Consider the following 20,167-nt stretch of genomic DNA (forward strand, 5'->3'; position numbering starts at 1 on the left):
CTCCGTCCCTCCAAGAGCAGGGGGAGGGCAAGAAAGGGGGGGAAGTGAGCGAACAAATTACCTGACTGGGTTTAAACCAGGACACCATTGAATGCTGTTGAATCACACATTTATAGGTTTCTATTAAAATTACTGTATTAATATCTCAGAGTGATTCTTTAAGTGATGCTAAGCATTCAGTTTCATGACACAAGAGCAAAACAGCAGCAGTGTCCAGCCACAATCCTGCTGTGGTACCAGGGTCTCCACTGTTAGCAGGGAGGCAAACCTAAGGACCTCAGTTCTCCAGGCATATCAGCTCAATGCTCCATCCCACAGAAATTAACTGGGATCTCTGGGCACAAAGCTTCACCCTCCATCTCCTGGAAACACTCATTAGAGAAGTGGGATAGACATCACCACAGCCGAGCCCAGCAGGACCAGGGTGGCAAGTAGAGCAGTGAGCTACCAACATGACACACACCACCACCACCCCTTGTCCTGTCCCTACATCCCTTGTCCAAAGCCCCTCTCCAGGTTTCCTGTAGCCCCTTTAGGCACTGAAGGTGCTCAAAGCTCTCTCTTTAGGGAGTCTTCTCCAGGTTGAACCAGCCCAGCTCTCTCAATCTCTTGGTCTGTTTCAACCTAATTCATTTAGCTATAAATCACTGTTCCAGCTAAATGAGGGAGATGTTGCTGCTCAACCTAGTTTTACCTATTGGCCCTTTTTTCACCACAGGCTGGTGGAAGCAGGACACAGGAGGCACTTTGAACATAAAGGAGAGGAATGGTTGCTAATGAGAAGGAGATGAAGAAGCTGCCAGACCCCCAACTCCTACCTGCAGGAGACACGACTTCCCATCCCCAAACAAGCATGGCTCAGGGTGGGATGTGAGCTGCTCAGTAGGGATTGACCCCAGGGGCTTTATCACCATTCACAACCCAGGGACACTCACCCAGCAAGTAGCTCTTCACCTTCAGGTACCCAACAGCCAGGCGCAGAATGGAGAGCTTGTCGAGCCTGGTGCGCACATCCTCAGGGAAGGGCAGCAATCCAGTCAGCTTGCTCAGCTCCTGGTTGAGCCGGTCCCGGTGCCGCTTGGAGGGGTTGGACTTCACACCCTCAAGGGGTGGTGGTTTGGGGCTGGAAGAGGCAAAGGAGAGGTTAATCCAAGCAGGCCTGTCCAACCAGGCTCTTTCCAGACTCATGTTGGCTTTAGAGTGGCCACTACAGTAAAACATTAGGAAGCCAAGGTAAAGCCATGTGGCAGCAAAAGGCAATGGCTGGAAGAGTAATGGCCATCCCAGCAGGTCACCTTGTAGAGCTCGGGGTGTGATGCTCCTTAGTTGTAGTGTTGGGTGATGCTCAGATGGGCACTTCCATGTGCAGTACAACTGAGATACTACAGCCTTGCTCCCACCACTGAACCCTAGCAGGGAAAGTGACACCAAAGGCAGAGACCTACAAGCGATCAGAGCGTATCTTGGCACTCTGGGTAAGACTTTTCCACCCATCCTCTGCTCTGTCCTTCCTCATCTTCCTCATCCCATACACCCTTCCCACATAGCAGGTCTCTCCATGGCCATGTTCCACATGCTCCCACCAGGTTCCCACCACAGGCATAGGGTCCACAAGAGTAGTTATTAAGCAGCCACGGGGACCTGCCTCCATCAGCTGCAGTCACTTCACACACTAAAATTGAAGCTCCATACACAGGAGGAAGAGGTTAGTTAGTAACCTTATAATGAGTCTTGGGTGTCACCTTGTCTCCTTTGGTTGTTAATGCCAGCTTGGTTCTGTAGCTTGAAGCAAAACCCTTCAAGCTCTCCTTTCTGTATTTGGTTCAAGTGTATCCCCTAACATACAGCTCATTGCCTTGATGTAATTCCTCTAACCACAGCCTCCCCCTCTGCAGGCATCTTTGCTTCCTAAAGTAGCTTCAGATAACAGGGTCTGCCAGTGTTTAGCAGCAATTTAAGCTCTCCCCTCTACTCCCATCCTCACATTTTGCCTGGCAGGACTGCTCCCATGTGTGACAAGGGAAGAAATGAGCATTAAATGAGGTGCTTGCACTGCTGAGAGCTATCAAATGGGCTTTCAAAGCATGAATGGAGAATTGGAGCATTGCTCCAGGAAAGCTCAACCATGCTGGTTTCTAACATAGGCATCAGAAGGGATATACCCTGCTTTCCAGAGGGGCTGGGTACAACCAAACACTGAACTTGTCCCTGTGAGCTGGGCAAAACATACTGGCATCAGTGCCGTTATTAACTTAACAAATGGCCTTGTCAAACTCTATGAGGTTCTCATGGTCCCACCACTCCAGCCTGTCCAGGTCCCTTTGGATCCCATCCCTTTCCTTCCAGCATGTCACTGCACCACACAGCTCAGTACCATCAGCAAACTTGCTGATTGGTGCACAATCAGTGCTGGTCCCGATAGCAATCCCTGAGGAACACCGCCTCAGGGTGTCCTTTTACTTGTACTGGTGCCCTAATGCAGCACAGCCTAGGACATGGATACAGCATAAAACTCAGCATGGCTGTGCCATGGAGAAGCTGCTCGAACAAGCCTTGTGCATTCAGGCTGGAGCAGAGCCATAGGGAAAGCTCTGCTCCCGGCAGGGCAAAGGCTGTGCCACCACTGCACAGTTGTTTTCCATCAGCTGCCCTTTGAACTGGCAACACAGCAGGAAGCTGATCGCTTTGGAAAGTATGGAATGACATTAACCATTAACAGAGATGAGGGTGCCCCAGCTGATACATTGCCTCCTAATTACTATTAATAGGTTTTGAACAAGTAACAAGCTCTGAGCAAACAGCAAAGGGACTAGAGCATCCCCCAAGCCCCCATCCTTCCCTTCTCAACCAGCTGGCTGCAGATCCCACCATCCCAGCCCTACTTGGATCTCCCAGTGGGACCCTGTTGCAAGATGTGCCCAGGCACAGAGGAAAAAAATCAGTTCTGATTCCCATGTTGACCCTGTAGTACCAGGGTTGGCCCTGAAATATCAGGGATCAAGGTCCCTTCTGCTCCAAAAGGACACCTTTTCCCACATGCTGTGCCACACAAATCCAGCCCAAACACCCAGTTTGGCTGCACCACAGGGCTAAATCACTGCTTCAAAGCGAGCAGTAGAAAGCTTGAGGCAGTGTAACAACCCTTTGCATTTGCACACTTCAAGACTCCCTAATAAATATCCAAAAGAGGCTCTGGCTCCCCTTCTTTCCATAGGGTTGTAATGGTGATGCTCACTCTTTTATCCCAGGCTTGGGTTCAGCTCATCTGCCTCTGAGAAACACATATCATAGACTGGTTTGGGTTGAAGGGACCTTAAAGCTCATCCAGTTCCAACCCCTGCCATGGGCAGGGACACCTTCCACTAGAGCAGGTTGCTCCAAGCCCCTGTGTCCAACCTGCCCTGGAACACTGCCAGGGATGGGGCAGCCACAGCTTCTCTGGGTACCCTGTGCCAGCGCCTCAGCGCCCTCACAGGGAAGAGCTTGTGCCTAAGAGCTCCTCTCTATCTCCCCATACTGACACCTTAATTTCCTATGCACCCAATGACCTGAGGTAACCAGGCTGATGTGACTTCAGAGCAGGTACACAGGAGGCATTAGGAATCCCAAAGCCAGGAAACTCCAGCAACACATCCGAGTGTGTTGTGCAACAGCTACTGAGCAGCACACAAGGTAATCATTAAGCAATAGGGATCTTTAGGTAAGGAGGAGTCGGTTTGCAATTGACTTACACGGGCACCGAAACAGAAACCAGCCTGCATCTCAAACTCTCCAACAAGCTTTCCCAAAGGAACACTGGGCACCCAGGACAATCACCACTGGGATCTTTACTTCCCCACCAGCACGCATGCCAGAGCCTACAGAGTATTAGCTCCAATTAACCCTCATTAAAATACAGTAGCCCAAGCACGCTGTCTCCCTATCTCTTTCTCTTCTTCAACGCTCCCATCAGCGCAGCTTCACACAGCTCCACCGTAACCAGTTTGCCTCTCACAGACCAGTTTTCACGTCTCCCTGCCCGGTCCCGCACAACGCATCCCACATTCCCCGTCATTCCCATCGCCCATAGAGGGAACCGGGGGTGAGCCCCCCAACCAGAGCACCGATCCGAGCTGCACCCACCGCTTAGGCACCGGCTTCTTCCTCTTCCTCCCCGCGTACATCCCGCCCGCAACCGGCACCGGCCGCAACCCGCGGCACAGAGCTGGCGGCCGTGCCCGGGGCGGGGTTTAACAAGGACCGCGACGGGGCGGCCCCGGCCCCGCACCGCCCCCTGGAACCGCGGACCGGGGTCAGCGTCCATAGGGAGCCAATGGATCCCTATGGAAACGGCAGTCGCCGTCCGCAGGGGGTGACCAGAGGTAGTGGGCCTGTAGGGACAGGACAAGGGGAATGGCTTTAACCTGCCAGAACAGGGGAGATTGAGATGAGCTCTTAGGCAGAAGCTCTTCCCTGTGAGGGTGCTGAGGCGCTGGCACAGGGTGCCCAGAGAAGCTGTGGCTGCCCCATCCCTGGCAGTGTTCAAGGCCAGGTTGGACACAGGGGCTTGGAGCAACCTGCTCTAGTGGAAGGTGTCCCTGCCCATGGAACTGGATGAGCCTTAAGGTCCCTTCCCACTAAAATCAGGCTGGAATTCTGTGAATTCCCACTGTTTCCAGTGATACAAGGCAGGGGAGAGAGAATATAAGGAAAGGCTCGTGGCTTAGATAAGAACAAGGAGAGATCACTCACCAGTTACCATCATGGGAAAAACAGACTTAAGTTGGGGAAATTTTATTGCTAATCAAATCAGAGCAGGATAATGAGAAATAAACCCAAATTCGAGCACACCTACCTCCCACCCCTCCCTTCTTCCCAGGCTTCACTTTACTCCCAAAGTCTCCACCTCCTCCTCTCCAGCAGCGCAGAAGAACATGGAATGGGGATTATGGTCATGGAGATCATCTCATTACACCTTGTCTCTGCTGCTCCTTCCTCCTCAGGGGAGGACTCCTCACACTCCTCCAACATGTCTCCCGTGGGAGACAGTCCTCCTTACTTCTCCAACATGAGTTCTTCCCACAGGTTGCAGCTCTTCATAATCTGCTCCAGTGTGGAAACCTCCCATAGGGTGCAGTCCTTCAGGAACAGGCTGCTTTAGGCATCCCCCTGCTCTGTTGTGTCGTCCTCCATGGGCTGCAGGTGAATATCTGCTCCCCCATGGACTTCCATGGGCTGTGGGGCACAGTCTGCTCTGGCACTTGGAGTACCTCCTGCCTCCATCTGCACTGACTTTAGTGTCTGCAGCGCTGTTTCTATCCCATATTCTCACTCCTTTCTCTGCTGCCATTGCATAGGGGTTTTTCCCCTTCTTAGCTATGTTATCACAGAGGTGCTGCCACGATCACTGGTGAGCTTGGGCTTGGCCAGATATGGAATTGTCCCGGAGCTGGTTGGGATTGGCTCCATCAGACACAGGGGAAGCTTCCAGCAGCTTCTCACAGAAGCCACCCCTGTAGCCCCCTTGCTACCAAACCCTTGCCATACAAACCCAGTACAGCTCTGTGCTCAGACAGTCACCGTGCCCGGAGAGCCATTCTGCCCCAGTGCTCGCTTCCCACCGTGCCTATGGGTCACTGTGCCTGTTAGCCACCATGCATGGGGCCCACCAAACCCTGACAGCCACCACACCAATGGGCAAGCCCTTTATACAGAGGTGACCACTTCAGAGCAGCTTCCATGCACTTCTGCTGCAGGTCAATGTTCACCCACAGGCTCATGATGCTGCTCTCTGTGTATGATGCTCGGTCACTGTGTTTTTCTTCCTCACCAGCCCCAGTGCCTTCCAGCGCAGGCAGGCTGGTGTAGGCTGGGAGATGTAGTCCTGCCCAGCAGCCACAGCCCCCATGTGCTACTGGAGGCACCTGAATTACTGCTCTGTTTCAACACTGACATGTTCTGTCATGCAGCCACCAGTGAAGAATGCAAAACTGAGCAGAAAGATGCAGTGAAATCCCTTGTTGTCCTGCTCCATGGAATAAGCATCCCCTTCTTCCTAACCCTGCCATGACTCTAGGGCTGTGCAAGATAAGCCTTCCCATCTCCCAGAGCCTAATCTTCTCACTGGACCCAGCAAAAGTCATCCTGTTGCCTCTCACTTTACATTGCCTTGAGTTAATGCTGTCCAAAGCTTTTGCTCTTCCACCCAAAAGCCACCATTGAAACTGAAACAGGGAAAGTTCAGATTGGATATATGGAGGAATTTCTTCCCTATGAGGGTGCTGAGGCGCTGGCACAGGGTGCCCAGAGAAGCTGTGGCTGCCCTGTCCCTGGCAGTGTTCAAGGCCATGTTGGACGGGGCCTTGAGCACCCTGGTCTAGTGTGAGGTGTCCCTGCCCGTGGCAGGGGGTTGGAACTGGATGAGCCTTAAGGTCCTTTCTCACCCAAACCAGTCTGGGATTCCATGATTCCCACCTGCTTCACTTTTACAGGGGCCTACAGTGAACAGGACCTGCTGCTTTATTGCTCTATCCTGTAAGACCCCTTTAACACCATCCCTAAGATGAATATCCGCCACCAAATGCAGCCTTCTCCCCATTCACACCCTATTCAGGACATTGGTGTCCAACACCAGAGCTTGACCTGCTGGTGCTATACGAACAACACTCATTCCCATGCAGGTCCATGGAGCCATGGTCCTCTGGCACCCTGATCACCCTCAGGCACTCTGGTCACCCCTTCAGCATCCTGACAGCCCTACAACCTCCACTGATGTGTTGTCCCTACCATCTCACTGGGCAGACTTGCCTGAAGTGCCAGCTATGATATTCAGAGCTATTAAGGGTAGAAAGCCAGAGCCAGACGCAACATACATGGGTTGTTTGGGGTTGTTTTCAAGCTGTTTGCAAATCCCAAGGATGAATTGTTGAAATGAAACTTGATCGCTTCTTGCCAAGGGGCAAAGCAGCAGCAGCAGCTAATGGCATCAGAAACGGCCCAGGTCAGCAGAGCTGATGGAAGGTTGATGGGAAGCGTGTTAATATGTTTGGTTATGACCTTCACGGACCCTATAGAAAGACCCCGTCATTTAGTCACGTCCTTCAATAAGGCAGGCAAGGATCCAGCTCAGCCCTGGAATTACACTCCGGTGTCTCCCTCACATGGAGAAGGGAAGCTGCAGGAGCAGGGCTGCCCAGTGTCTCGGTGGCAGAGCCCATGGACACCCTGAGGTTTGGGAAGGACACACATATTTCAGCCTGTCTTTGCGCGCAATGCTCTCCTCATAGATTTCTCCTCCCTAGCTTCTACAAATGCCTTTCCAAAGCAGCTCTGCATCTCTCTTCTACATCTACTGCCTGCTTTCTTTTGGGAAAACCACCTAATTTACCTCTTTCCACTCATTTGGGATGGACTTTGGGTCAGAGATAGAGCAGTTTTGAGCACACAGAAATCTCCTGTAAGGCACAGTCAGGCTTGGGGCACGGCACATGTTTCAAGCCTGAAAACCAGGAACCCTTCAGGGGTGTCTCTGGCACTACCGAATGCAGCAGGGATGGGACTGTGAATGTTCTACCTGAGCTGAAGGCCCTAAATTCAGGTGCCTGGAGCTGTCTTGAACAGGCAAACCCATACAACTATAGCTGTATTCTACCTGTTGGGGATGGAGAAGTGAATCACTTATCAGGCAGAAGCAGGAATATGGTTGTTGATGTGAAACAGTGATTTAACACAGTTTGATAGTGAATGTGACAGTGATTTAACAAGGCTCAATGGCGAGATTTAGGTGAGACTTTGGGAAGAAGTTCCCAAGCCAGAGGGCTGGGAACCAGTAGGTCTTGTCTCCTTGGGCATTGGAATACTCAAGGAAAGGATCAGCTTGAAGGTGGATGAATTAGCACCCGAGTTTGGCATTTGATGCTTTGGGATTCAATTCCAACACTGAATCATGGAATGGTTTGGTTTGAAGGGACCTTAAAGCTCATCCAGTTCCAACCCCCTGCTACATGCAGGAGCACCTTCCACTAGAGCAGGTTGTACCAGTGGAACTGGATAAGCTTCAAGCTCCCTGCCAACCCAAACCATTCCATGGTCCTATGATCCTGGACACGGGGATGTTACGGTTTGCCGGGCATAGCATTCAGGAGAGGCTGGGATAGGAGACGATGCTCCTCTCTCTGCCTGATCCCTGCAGGCAGAGCCAGCGCAGGCCGGGCTGCTGCCGAGGGGGCGTGGCGTACGGGAGGGGGCGTGGCCTGCGAGGAGGGGGGAGCCTCCATGGATGCTACGCCCCGCCTCTCTTCCTTGACGTCATCCCGCTGCGCCCTCCCTTCGTGTCGCGCCGATCGCGGCCGCGTCCCTTCAGCGCTGCCATGTCCTTGTGGCTGGGGAAGCTGCGCCCTGCTGCGGCTGCCGCCGCCCGGGGCCGCCCGGGGAGCGCTGCGCTACCGGCGGTGAGCGGGAGCGGCCGAGTAGGGGTGGTTCATGCGGTCTGTGCGGCTGCCATGGCCGCTGCGGCCTGCGGACGGGCTCACCTTGGGGTGCCCCCGCGGGGATGGCGCCTGCCGGGGGTCTGTGGTGGTGGTGGTGGCGCTGGTTCGTCCCCCGTAGGAGCGGGATTGCAGCTCTGGGGGCCGTGTGTCTGTGGGGCTGGTTCTGTTGTGGAGGTGCCCGTGAGGAGGGGACGTTCCCCTCCTTCAGGTTTAAGGTGGAGACATAAGATAATGCCTAGAGTGGAGTGTTGTGATTAGCTGGTGAATGGGGTCTTTGGTGTAAGCAGAATATGCAGTAAAAGCTCATGTGTGTAAGCGAGGCCTTTACATTGCTTAGAAAAAGGGTTATTTGGTTGTTATGAGGGTGGCGTTTCTGAGCAGGGCACAGTGAGGATCTATCTGGGTTTACATGCCAGGTGGATGTGTGTTTTCACTCATAAAGAGCTGTGTTGTGCAGAACTGAAGCTATAACCCTCCTGAGAGACTGCGAAAGGGTTTGATGTTAACATACACCCACCAACAAGCATCAATACAAGCAAAAGCCTACTGCAGTATCTCCCTTGAGAATGGAGGTCGCGTCGTGTATCCATAGCCTTCAGGAAGCCTGGGGACTTTCAGTCATTGGGTGCATTCCAGAGCAGAGTTCTGGCTTCAGGTTTAAAAAGCACTGAAAATGGTTGTTTTCACCTGTTCTTAAAGAGTTTTTCAGCCTAAATACAGCCTCAGCTGCTAAGCTTAAGTGGCAGCACTAACTTCCTCTATGGAAACCCCTTGTCTTAAGTGTGTGAGTGCTTATCCTCCTGCAGAAGGGCTGTAAAAGCCCCACTTTTCAGGTGAGAAAAGTGAAACATGCTGTGTTGTTTGTGTTTTCTTTCAGGCAAGAATCCATCTCAGCCCCATGCAGAACCTGGAGTATGGGTGGCTGGCTTATATGTTGGGAGACAGAGCTACAAAGAGGTTCACTGAATACAGCAAGGTCTTTACAGTGGAGGGGAACTTATCTTCTGGGAAGGGCAAGCTTGCACAACAGATAGCAGAAAAACTAGGTACTGCTTTGGCCTACTTCTCTAACAACTGATAGGATTTAATAGTAGGATTTTTGCATAAAACAAGTTCACTGAATCAGCAGTTCCTAACTAGCAAATTCTTAGGTGATGCCACAGTTCATGAGGAGGGCTTGTAGTGGAGGGGAGAAGAGAATGTTGGTGAGGCTTGAGATGACAACAGGTTGTTTGTTGGATCTGTGGGATACTTGTCTCACTGAGCTCCTTGAGAAGTAGGATTTTCTGCATGGATCTATGCAGAGCATCAAGGTGATCAGAGGATGGGTGGCAAAAAGCTTTGGTTTAGAGCATAGCTCAGCTCTCATGAGTGAGGTGAAAGGTGGCAATAGTTCAAATAAGGGTTTGTCTGCCTTCTGTCATGTGATTGACCGAAGGATTTGGGGCTGTTCTCAAGAGCTGTTTTGAGTCCCAGCTGTACATTTAAATCAAGTGAATAGATGCTTGCAGTAAATGAGTTCTTCTGATGTGGTGGTTTCTATTTTATCAGGCATGAAATATTTCCCGGAAGCTGACATTCATTACCTGAACAGGATCACAGGAGATGGAACACTGCTGCCTGAGAAGTTTAATGGTTTCTGTAACCTGGAGAGGTTTTACAATGACCCCAAATGCTCTGATGGACACTCATATCGGCTGCAGGCCTGGCTGTTTGGCAATCGTGTTTTGCAGTATGCTGATGCCTTGGAGCATCTGCTGAGCACAGGTTAGACTTCGCAGTAGATAAATTCCAGTTCTGAACTAACTTCTGAGTACAAGGTGTGAGTAAGCTGCTTTGAAGGGCTTTGCTAGTAGCTTCCAGTGTCTGGAGGGGGCTACAAGGATGCAGAGAGGGACTCTTCATCAGGAATTGTAGTGACAGGACAAGGGGTGATGGGTTCAAACTGAAACAGGGGAAATTCAGGTTAGATACAAAGCAGTTCTTCCCTGTGAGGGTGCTGTGGTGCTGGCACAGGGTGCCCAGAGAAGCTGTGGCTGCCCCATCCCTGGCAGTGTTCAAGGCCAGGTTGGACACAGGGGCTTGGAGCAACCTGCTCTAGTGGAAGGTGTCCCTGCCCAATGCAGGGGTTGGAACTGGATGAGCCCTGCGTTGGGTCACTTCCAACCTGAACCATTCCGTTATTCTGTGATTTGTGTTTTAGAATGAAAGGTTCTCATATTCTTAAGCTTTTTATATTTCCCCCTTACCCTTAGTACAAATTAACAGCCCATTTAGAAAACCATCTTGCACATTCTCTATTAGAAGGTATCTTATGTCCTTTCTACCAAAGGAAATGCCAATTACTAATTTAATTAGTTCTTTGGCAATCATAGACTGGATTGGGTTGGAAAGGACCTTAAAATCATTCAGTTCCAACCCCCTGCCATGGGGCGTTCTCTTCTCCAGGCTGAACACTTCCAGTTTTCTCAGCCTGTCTTCATGTGAGAGGTGCTCCAGCCCTGATCATCCTCATGGCCTCCTCTGGAAAATAAAGCTCAGTCCCTGATCTTTATTTTCAAAAAGACATTTTAAATGTGCCAGGATAGCTGTGGGTTCTACAGCCCTTCTAAATCTCTCCCTAGGCTTGGTTCCTGATAGTGTCTTTGGTTCATTCTTTTGGTTTCCATTAAGTACTGTATTGTCATTGTATTGTTGTAATTTAGTGTCTTCTTGTGCAAGAGGATTTCCTGTGCCTGCTACTTGTTCTTTAGGAAATGTTTTCTGAAAAGGGTCAAAAGCTGTGAATGCCAGAAAGTTTCAGGCACATAAATGTACTCCTTAAATACAATAGTACTTCTGATGGGCAGAGAAGAGTACATGAGTGAGACAGGCATGTTCTGCACACGTACCCAATGTGTTTCTGTGAACAAAAACCTTGTTCTTCTGTTTTGTTTAACAAAGGCATTCAGAAAATAGGCTGTAAGAGCAGTACTGTTTCTAATTTTCCATCTCTTTGAGCTGTGTTGACTGGAAACTCCCTTCCATTGCAGGACAAGGTGTGGTGTTGGAGCGGTCTCCCTACAGTGACTTTGTGTTCCTGGATGCAATGTTCAAACAAGGCTATATCCACAAGCGATGTAAGTTCCTTACACTCATCTCTGAAGTGTGATAAGTCAGTTCTCCAAAAAAGAAATAAGAATGCCTGCTGGGAAGATGGATTCCTTTTAAACATTTGGAGTTGTTCGTAAGGTGCTTAGTATCTTGCTGTTTAAGGCATCAAGGACTAATCTCAAGCCATGAGATTTTATTCAACACTTTGGTTCTGCTTATCATAGAATTACAGGATTGTTTGGGCTGGAAGGGACCATAAAACTTATCCAGCTCCAACCCCCTGCCACAGGCAGGGACACCTTCCACTAGAGCAGGTTGCTCCAAGCCCCTGTGCTCAACCTGGCCTTCAACACTGCCAGGGATGGGGCAGCCACAGCTTCTCTGGCCACCCTGTGCCAGCGCCTCAGCACCCTCACAGGGAAGAGCTTCTGCCTGAGAGCTCATCTCAGTCTGCCCCCTGGCAGGTTAAAGCCATTCCCCTTGTCCCATCCCTACAGGCCCTTGTCCAAAGCCCCTCTCCAGGTTTCTTGAAACCCCTTTAGGCACTGGAGCTGCTCTAAGGTCTGCCTGGAGGGGACTCACTCCAACAGCTCCATATGCTTCCTATGTTCATTAGGGACTGTAGTGACAGGACAAGGGGTAACGGGTTCAAACAGGGGAAGTTAAGATTGGATATAAGGAGGAAATCCTTTTCTGTTAGGGTGGTGAGGCACTGGAACGGGTTGCCCACAGAAGGTGTGAATGCTTCTTCCCTGGCAGCGTTCAAGGCCAGGTTAGACGAAGCCTTGGGTGGCATGGTTTAGTGTGAGGTGGCCCTGCCCATGGCAAGGGGGGGTGGAACTAGATGATCTTAAGGTCCTTTCCAACCCTAACTATTCTGTGATTCTATGTTGGGGGCCCCAGGGCTGGATGCAGGACTGTGGGAAAGAGGAGTTGTCTCTATATGGTAGAAGTACCCAATTGCACAGACCCAACCTATTCCTCTTTAGATCCATTTTTCTGTATGGGAAGGTGACGTTCTCTACTTCTGTCCTCCAAAGTGGAGTCTGGTGGTTGTGATTTTGGAGAGGAGGTCTGCTGTTGCTCAATAGCTTTGTGGTCTACGCAAGCAATGAAAACCACTCCAAAAATGATTGTAGGTTCATAACCCAGTAGGTTATAATTTTAATGCTGTTCCTGTTGCACTTGTCCTCATTTGCAGTAAATCTTCAGCTGGGTTGCCTTTAGCTCTGCAGTGTGTTTGGTTTTGTATTTTATATAGGTCTTGATCACTACAAGGAGATCAAAGAGATCAGCATTTGTGAATTCCTGCCGCCTCACTTGGTCATTTATATAGATGTACCCGTTCCAGAGGTACAGAAGAGGATTCAAGAGGAAGGCGAGGTAATTTTACCTCTTGCTGCTACTACTGCCTGTTACTGTCTGTTTGTAGTTGTGCCCTTGTGCTTAAGTCCTGTGGGGTTTTATAGAATCAGAGAACGGTTTCGGTTGGAAGGGACCTTAAAGCTCATCCAGCTCCAACCGCTGCCATGGGCAGGGACACCTTCCACTAGAGCAGCTTACTCCAAACCCCTGTGTCCAACCTGGCCTTCAACACTGCCAGGGATGGGGCAGCCACAGCTTCTCTGGGCACCCTGTGCCAGCACCTCAGCACCCTCACAGGGAAGAACTGCCCAAGAGCTCATCTCAGTCTCCCCTCTGGCAGGTTAAAGCCATTCCCCTTGTCCTGTCCCTACAGGCCCTTGTCCAAAGCCCCTCTCCAGGTTTCCTGTAGCCCCTTTAGGCACTGGAATCTGCTTTAAAGTCTTACTACAGCTTTCTCTTCTCCAGGCTGAAGCAGCCCAGCTCTCTCAGCCTGGCTTCAGAGAGCAGAGGCTCCAGCCCTCAATGCATTTTCTGTTACTGAAGTTGCTAAAATTGAAAAGCTGTGGTTTTCCCATCAGGAGCAATATCTTGTTCATTAAAGCACAGACACATTCAGTCATTGTCTAAACTGCTGGAGGGCAGAAGGGCAGAATCACTCAGGCAGCAAACTAAGCAACGCCAGCCACGCAGATAATGAAGCAGCAAGGGCAGCCTTACATTTATGGCTTTGAATTCACTTCAGCAATCACCAGCTTCCCTCTTAAATGAGCAGGAAACTGCAAACGAAACTGCTACAAGGTCACCCTAACAAGGATCATTTTATTACACTAGCCAAAAAGCACCCTAGATTTTCTGTCTCATGGAATACCTATAGAACGTTAGTTTTAAGTTTAAAATGGGTTATTTTGCTGTGTTAGCACAAAAGCACCAAGCAGTAATTTTCTTCATCTCAGAAAATGAACTGGATTTGCTGATCACAAGTGACCCACACATTAATATCAACACAGGTCTGAAAACCCTGTGTTGGAAAGATCTTTGTTTGAAAGCTCTTCCCTGTGAGGGTGCTGAGGTGCTGGCACAGGTGCTCAGAGAAGCTGTGGCTGCCCCTTCTCTGGCAGTGTTGGAGGCCAGGTTGGACACAGGGGCTTGGAGGACCCTGCTCTAGTGGAAGGTGTCCCTGCCCCCGTGGCAGGTGGTTGGGACTGAATGAGCTTTAAGGTTCCCAAATTCCAACCCCAAGCAGTCTGGGATTCAATGGACCTGCAATTTCTTTGCTCTTGTGAACACAAATTTTGATGGCAGTTTTGGGACCTTTAGGCAAAAATTGCTGGTGTAACTTTTTATGTCAGTGGTATTGCTGAAGACTGTAGTGCTTGTTTAAGGCTGGTATTTTGGGGAATTCTGCCTTCTCAGTGGATGAAGTGTTGGGTATTCAGTATGCTGTTGTTGCAGAGGAGTGGAAAAAGAAAAGCCAACTAACAGACACAGATCATTCCAACATGATGGGCATCTTGGATGAGCATTTCAAGCAGGAAATGTACTTAAATTTTAGGATTGAACTGAAGGAATGGTAGATTAGAGAAATTCTTGGAGTTTTGCAAATGTGGCATTAAACTACATTGTGTGGAAGAGAAACTGTTTGACAGTATGTATGATATCCATGTAATTAAAAGAAAAGCTTTTGCAGGGGGTGGTTTCCCACTCGTCTGGCCCCTTTAGGCACTGGAAGCTGCTCCAAGGGCACATTTGCCCTCTTATTGGAAAGGCAAACTGAGAGTCTGCAGTTTTCTGGATATGACTTCCTTGAGCATACAAGTAGGTAGGGTTGCTCAGGCCTTAGAAAGCTGAGATTTTTGATGCTGGTGATGTATAGTTCTCTTACCTTATGTGAACGCAAGGAAAATAAGATGTTTCCTGCTACAGTCTGAAATTGCTAGAAACCTTTTCATTTTGACATTCTTCCCTTGAACCTGCTTTTCCCTTTCTAGATTCACAAGCATATGAGAAGGGTCATAATTCTGTGGCTGGCCATTCAAACCATGGCTGTAGCAGTGCAGGGCAAAGCAGCAAAGTAGCGATTAACACAAACTGCCTTGTTTTTTAGGGCACTTTCAATATTTAATGCCACATAAGAGATTCTGAATACTCCAAATGTCTTCATTCTTCTAACATCCATTAATGTGTATGTGGTTCACTTGGATGTTTGACTGCTAATACAGGGCAAGCTGGCGTCGCAGCACTTTCTGCTTAGGCTGGTGTCTGTACTGGTGTGAGAGGAAAGAAAACTCATTTTACAACCTTGTTTTCTTCTGCTTCGTTTTTAGCCATATGAGAAAAAAGTGTCTCCTTCCTATCTCCAGCACATTGAGGATGCTTACAAGAAAACCTTCTTACCAGAGATCAGGTGAGCAAACCCAAATGTTTTGTCTCTTATGTCTTTGAGTAAAATGTGTGCAGATCCTCAGATTTCTGCCAATAGAAGTAAGTAAACTCATGTCGTGTGAGAAATCCTCCTTGTGCCATGTACAACGTTATTTCTTAATGTGGTATCACATTCATGGCATCATAACTGTGTTCTTGTGTGTAGTTACCTCTGGCACTGAGAAGCCTGATGCCACTGTTACAAGGTTGGAAGCTTAAAAATGAAGTCATTTTAGGCGTGAGCCTTCCAAAACAGTGCTTTGATTCTTAATGGGTTCAGAGTAGGGAAAGTGTTGTGCAATAGTAAATTGGATTTCATTGATCTGTATGGTACAAATCTAAGGAGCCCTCATCTGCAGTAAGGTTTCATCCTGCTGGCTTGGGGCATTACAACTTTGCTGTCACAGAGTCAGATACAAAGAAGCATCAACTTGTATATAGTTAAAAGAGCAATTCAGGAGCAAAGCTGGTGTGTTTGCCCTGCAAAACCAAGTTCTGTCTCTGACAGTACTCAGCTTGTGTTTGGCATCAACACTTTTCATTCTGTTAGCTTGCAGGAGTGGTTGGAATGCTCTCCTGGCATGATGTCCAAAATGCCATAGCTGTAGCTGCGTGTTTGCATGACCTTAGGAGAGTGTGATGCAATCCAAGGTCTTTTGGGAGCGTTTGGATGCTTTCTCTCCTAAAATTTCCTTTCAGTTGGCATAGGTTTGGCTGTTTCTTGGTAGTGGTATGGAGGAATAGGAAGATTATCAGGGAAGGGCCTGTTCCCTCTTCTAGCTTTGGTTCTCCGCCTCCTGAGGCATACCCCTGATAGCCTTCCACATTGAAAAGGGTTTGATGAACTTTTTAGTGCTGGTAATTAAAGACTGGGCTGCTACCTGTTCTGAGAGTGAAGATGCTTTATGCTGGGCTCCCCTGGCGTTCTCTTGCTTCCCTGTTAGAATGTGTGCTCTGTGAACTTGAGATGAGACTATTGCAGTTTGCCAGCTCTCCCAGTTATTATGAAAGAGCACTATCCAAAATCAAATTATCCTAAAATTCCTAAACAAATAGCTTTCTGGAAGGAAAACTCTAACAGGTCGCAGAGCCAGGCCTACTATACATGAAATCTGTAATCACTCAAGGTTCATGTGTGCATGAAGCTGACTGAGTTACACTTAGGTGTAAGTAGATCTTCGGGTATGTTGTGGCCTGCTTGTTTCCCCCTTGCTTTCTTGCTCCATCTCCCAGTTTAACTGCACTGTCAGCAGTTGACTGAATAACTTTGTACAGAGCTTGCCATTCACACAAGGTGGTGTGATGTATGGTCACCTGCATCCCAGTGTGCTAGCGGCCAGCACATGGCTCTCAAGAAGGGAATGATGGGCTAAGGATGGAGAGGAAGGGTGGGAAGTCTTGAGTCTGTCATCCCCCCTAGGGGAGAATTGGTTTGAATGTATTGGTGAGTAGAAAAATGCTGCTTGTTCTTTGAATCAAACCAAGCGGTGTTGCACGAGGCTAAAGCTAGAGGTGGTCCTGCTGTGATTTCAACTCTTTCCCCTTTGTCTCTACATGGTCAGTGCACTTGGAAGGCAAACACCCTCTGGTTAGCACCTTCCTTGGCAGATGGGCTTGCAGGAACTTGTCAGATCAATCATTGTGCTTGGATCTGAAGGATGTCTCTGCCCTCTTGATGTAGGGGAGTTGTGATGGTGCAAAGCGTCAGCTTTGTGCATCTCTGGACCTCACTGCTGGCTTGTTTATTGGATAAATATATCCAAGCTTCAACTGTCTTTAACTGTTTGCTGAAGTGATCTAAAGGCTGGTAGTCTTTGGGCAGACTAAGAAGTTGATTCTGTAACTCTTGAGGATGACCAAAATTTGATTAAAATAGGCTTTCCTGGACTTTAAGATTCCTGATGTTCTCTTTCATATCCAATACTGCCTCCACTGAGCAGCTCTTTGGTCTTAGTGAAAGCTCTAAGAAGCTGCAGAGTCAAAAAAAGGGCTCAAACCAAGTAATTATAAATGAACTTTCTTACTAGAGCAGTTTTGACTGACCAGTGTCCATGCAGACCAGGAACTAGTCTGGCCTGCTGCAATTATGAGTCGTTTGATACTGTGACTACTTAGAGCAACCAAGGTTGCTGGCTTTAATCTGATTGAACTTGGGAGTGCTTGGGCTAAGCAGAAGCCTCCATGCTCTTCAACTTTTCAGTGTGGTGTATGATCCACTGAAAATTTGGCAGCTCTTTTGTTTTCTCTTCAGTTTTTGTTAGCTAAAGGGACAGTTTTCCATGGCAACTGGTGCAGGTTTGGGTCAACTCTTGGAGCAGGTTTTGAAGCAGCTCTGCTCTGAAGCCAGGCTGAAAGGGCTGGGCTGGTTCAGCCTGGAGAAGACAAAGACCCCTGAAGGGGAGACCTTAGAGCAATTCCAGTGCCTAAATGGGCTACAAGAAACCTGGAGAGGGGCTTTGGACAAGGGCCTGCAGGGACAGGACAAGGTGAATGGCTTTAACCTGCCAGAGGGGAGACTGAGATGAGCTCTTAGGCAGAAGCTCTTCCCTGTGAGGGTGCTGAGGCGCTGGCACAGGGTGGCCAGAGAAGCTGTGGCTGCCCCATCCCTGGCAGTGTTGAAGGCCAGGTTGGACACAGGGGCTTGGAGCAACCTGCTCTAGTGGAAGGTGTCCCTGCCTGTGAAAGGGGTTGGAGCTGGATGAGCTTTCATGTTACTGAGGGTGCCTGTGAGTGTGTAGTAGTGAAACATGTTCATATAGGAACTCCTGTTGTGGCCCTGCTCTGCAAGTGACACTTGCATGCTGTATGAATAAGAAAATAATCATTTTAACCAGGAAGCTCTTAACCTTTTTTAAGTGCTCCTGTACTTACAGATCCTGCTGCCTGCGGTGATATTGGTTGAGTTAGCTCAGTCATGGTAAATAATGATGAATGAAGCTATTCTTCTCTTAAAAATTACCCCCAAGTATTAATGTGCTTCTAAAAAGGTCTATGGAAGCTTGGAGTTAGACTTGTTGAAAGTTTCACTTGGCTTCAGATAGATTGGGAATTGTAATTGAGGCCAACCAAGTATCCCCAATAGTGAAATGGAAACAAAGGAATAGGTGGAATTTTGGTTAATTTTCAAATTTGAACTGAAACTCTGTAGGTACCATAAGCCATTTGTCCTTTAAAAGCAATTTTCCACCAGGCAAGAAGCAACTTATGGGTCTGATAGGAATTCAGCCACAAGGCTTCCATAAGCACTCTGAAATAATGATTCTGGTTCTGTGTTTGGGCCTTTTCACTTCATTTCTGCTTCATTTTGGAGCAGGGGGAGAGGATGGGTAGAGCAATGAGATCAGGGCAATTCACTCTTTCTCTTCTTTGCAGTGAGACCAGTGAAATTCTGCAGTACACAGCAAGTGAGGCAGAGGATGTGGAGAAGGTAAGAGTTTGCTATGTATACTGATCAGTTGTTAAACTTCTAAGACTGAAATGTAAAGAGGACACAATGGAAAGAGGTGAGTCATCCCCAGCATTCATCTGAGACTTTGTCTTCCAGTCTAAGGTCTGTCTGGGTTGGCTTCTGTCATTGTGCAGCTTCCTATGACCCAGGTTGGTGCAGAGGTTCCTGTGTGATAAGGTAGCTGTTATCTAATGTTTTGGTTATAGCAAAGAGCTGGATATCCAAAGCTGTTACTAGCTCTGTAACCTTGGGTCGGTCATCTGTATGACGTAGCACATGGTATCTAAACTACTATTCTGTCTCCAAATGGTTTTGCCACACACTTTAGCCCTGGACCAAGCCAGATAAATTGCCTTCTCACGGCTAGAAATAAGCCATCTCTTATGTGGCAGGATTTACACGAGATCAATGCTTCCTCTTACATAAGTGTGTTAGTTTTTGGAGTAGGTGTAATACATTTCCCTTATTTCAGCAAACATTCTTGTTTATGGAGAGTTACTAGTGATAACAAGCTTTTTGCTTCTCCACTTTTCTCTGTAGCTGCTGTCCCCTGCTGTTAAAAGCAGCAAGCTTTGTGTAATTTGAGACAGGTTTGTCATGGGCCCTTTTCAGTTCTAGGGATGAATGGTCCATAGTGAGTCCCTACTTGAACTCTGTAGCAGCAATAAGGATCTCAGTTTGCACTAAAAATACCTTGCTGATTTTAGTATTTTTATCCTCTGTTTCTTGTTTGAAAACTCTGATAATTCTTCTAGAGTCCACTTCATGCTCTCCTTTCCTCTGTTAGAGGGGAAAAGAAATATGAGACTGATGATATTGCTTTAGGATATCAGTCCAGCCACCAACGCAAGAGAGGTGTGTGTTAGAGTGAGTTCAGAGAAGGGCCACAAATATGCCCCAAGGGCTGGAGCAGCTCTGCTCCGGAGCCAGGCTGTGAGATCTGGTCTGGTTCAGCCTGGAGAAGAGAAGGCTCCTTAAGGGGAGACCTTAGAGCAGCTCCAGTGCCTAAAGGGGCTACAGGAAACCTGGAGAGGGGCTTTGGACAAGGGCCTGTAGGGACAGGACAAGGGGAACGGCTTTAACCTGCCAGAGAGGAGACTGAGATGAGCTCTTAGGCAGAAGCTCTTCCCTGTGAGGGTGCTGAGGTGCTGGCACAGGGTGGCCAGAGAAGCTGTGGCTGCCGCATCCCTGGCAGTGTTGAAGGCCAAGTTGGACACAGGGTGTTGGAGCAACCTGCTCTAGTGGAAGGTGTCCCTGCCTGTGGCAGGTGGTTGGAACTGGGTGAGCTTTAAGGTTCCTTCCAAACCAGGCTGGGATTTTTCCATCAGTGGGTAGTTTTGTTGTCTTTTTACTTCATGTGAAGAGTACGCTT

At 48.7% G+C, this 20,167-nt stretch overlaps 2 protein-coding genes across 2 annotated transcripts in view; one reads left to right on the top strand and one right to left on the bottom strand.

Moving 5' to 3' along the window:
• Nucleotides 1-935: 935 nt before the first annotated feature.
• LOC130604846 (aryl hydrocarbon receptor-like) lies at nucleotides 936-4,193 on the bottom strand (the record flags this gene model as incomplete). Its single annotated transcript, XM_057419767.1, has 2 exons — nucleotides 4,123-4,193; nucleotides 936-1,123 (listed from the first exon to the last, which is right to left on the bottom strand). Coding segments are annotated over exons 1-2 (229 nt in total), but the record flags the coding sequence as incomplete, so codon positions are not given.
• Nucleotides 4,194-8,317: 4,124 nt separating this feature from the next.
• NDUFA10 (NADH:ubiquinone oxidoreductase subunit A10) overlaps nucleotides 8,318-20,167 on the top strand; it is a 34,305-nt gene continuing 22,455 nt past the window's right edge. Inside the window, exons 1-7 of the mRNA XM_057419753.1 lie at nucleotides 8,318-8,429; nucleotides 9,346-9,514; nucleotides 10,020-10,235; nucleotides 11,501-11,587; nucleotides 12,823-12,944; nucleotides 15,251-15,330; nucleotides 18,720-18,774. Coding sequence (XP_057275736.1) covers nucleotides 8,349-8,429; nucleotides 9,346-9,514; nucleotides 10,020-10,235; nucleotides 11,501-11,587; nucleotides 12,823-12,944; nucleotides 15,251-15,330; nucleotides 18,720-18,774 — 810 coding nt within the window. The 5' untranslated portion in view covers nucleotides 8,318-8,348. The remainder of the gene's footprint in view (nucleotides 8,430-9,345; nucleotides 9,515-10,019; nucleotides 10,236-11,500; nucleotides 11,588-12,822; nucleotides 12,945-15,250; nucleotides 15,331-18,719; nucleotides 18,775-20,167) is intronic.

Source organism: Pezoporus wallicus, unplaced genomic scaffold, assembly GCF_028554395.1.
Source record: "Pezoporus wallicus isolate ANWC-B61680 ecotype Strahan unplaced genomic scaffold, APGP_CSIRO_Pwel_v1 contig_8425, whole genome shotgun sequence".
In the NCBI taxonomy this organism is placed as follows: Eukaryota; Metazoa; Chordata; class Aves; order Psittaciformes; family Psittacidae; genus Pezoporus; species Pezoporus wallicus.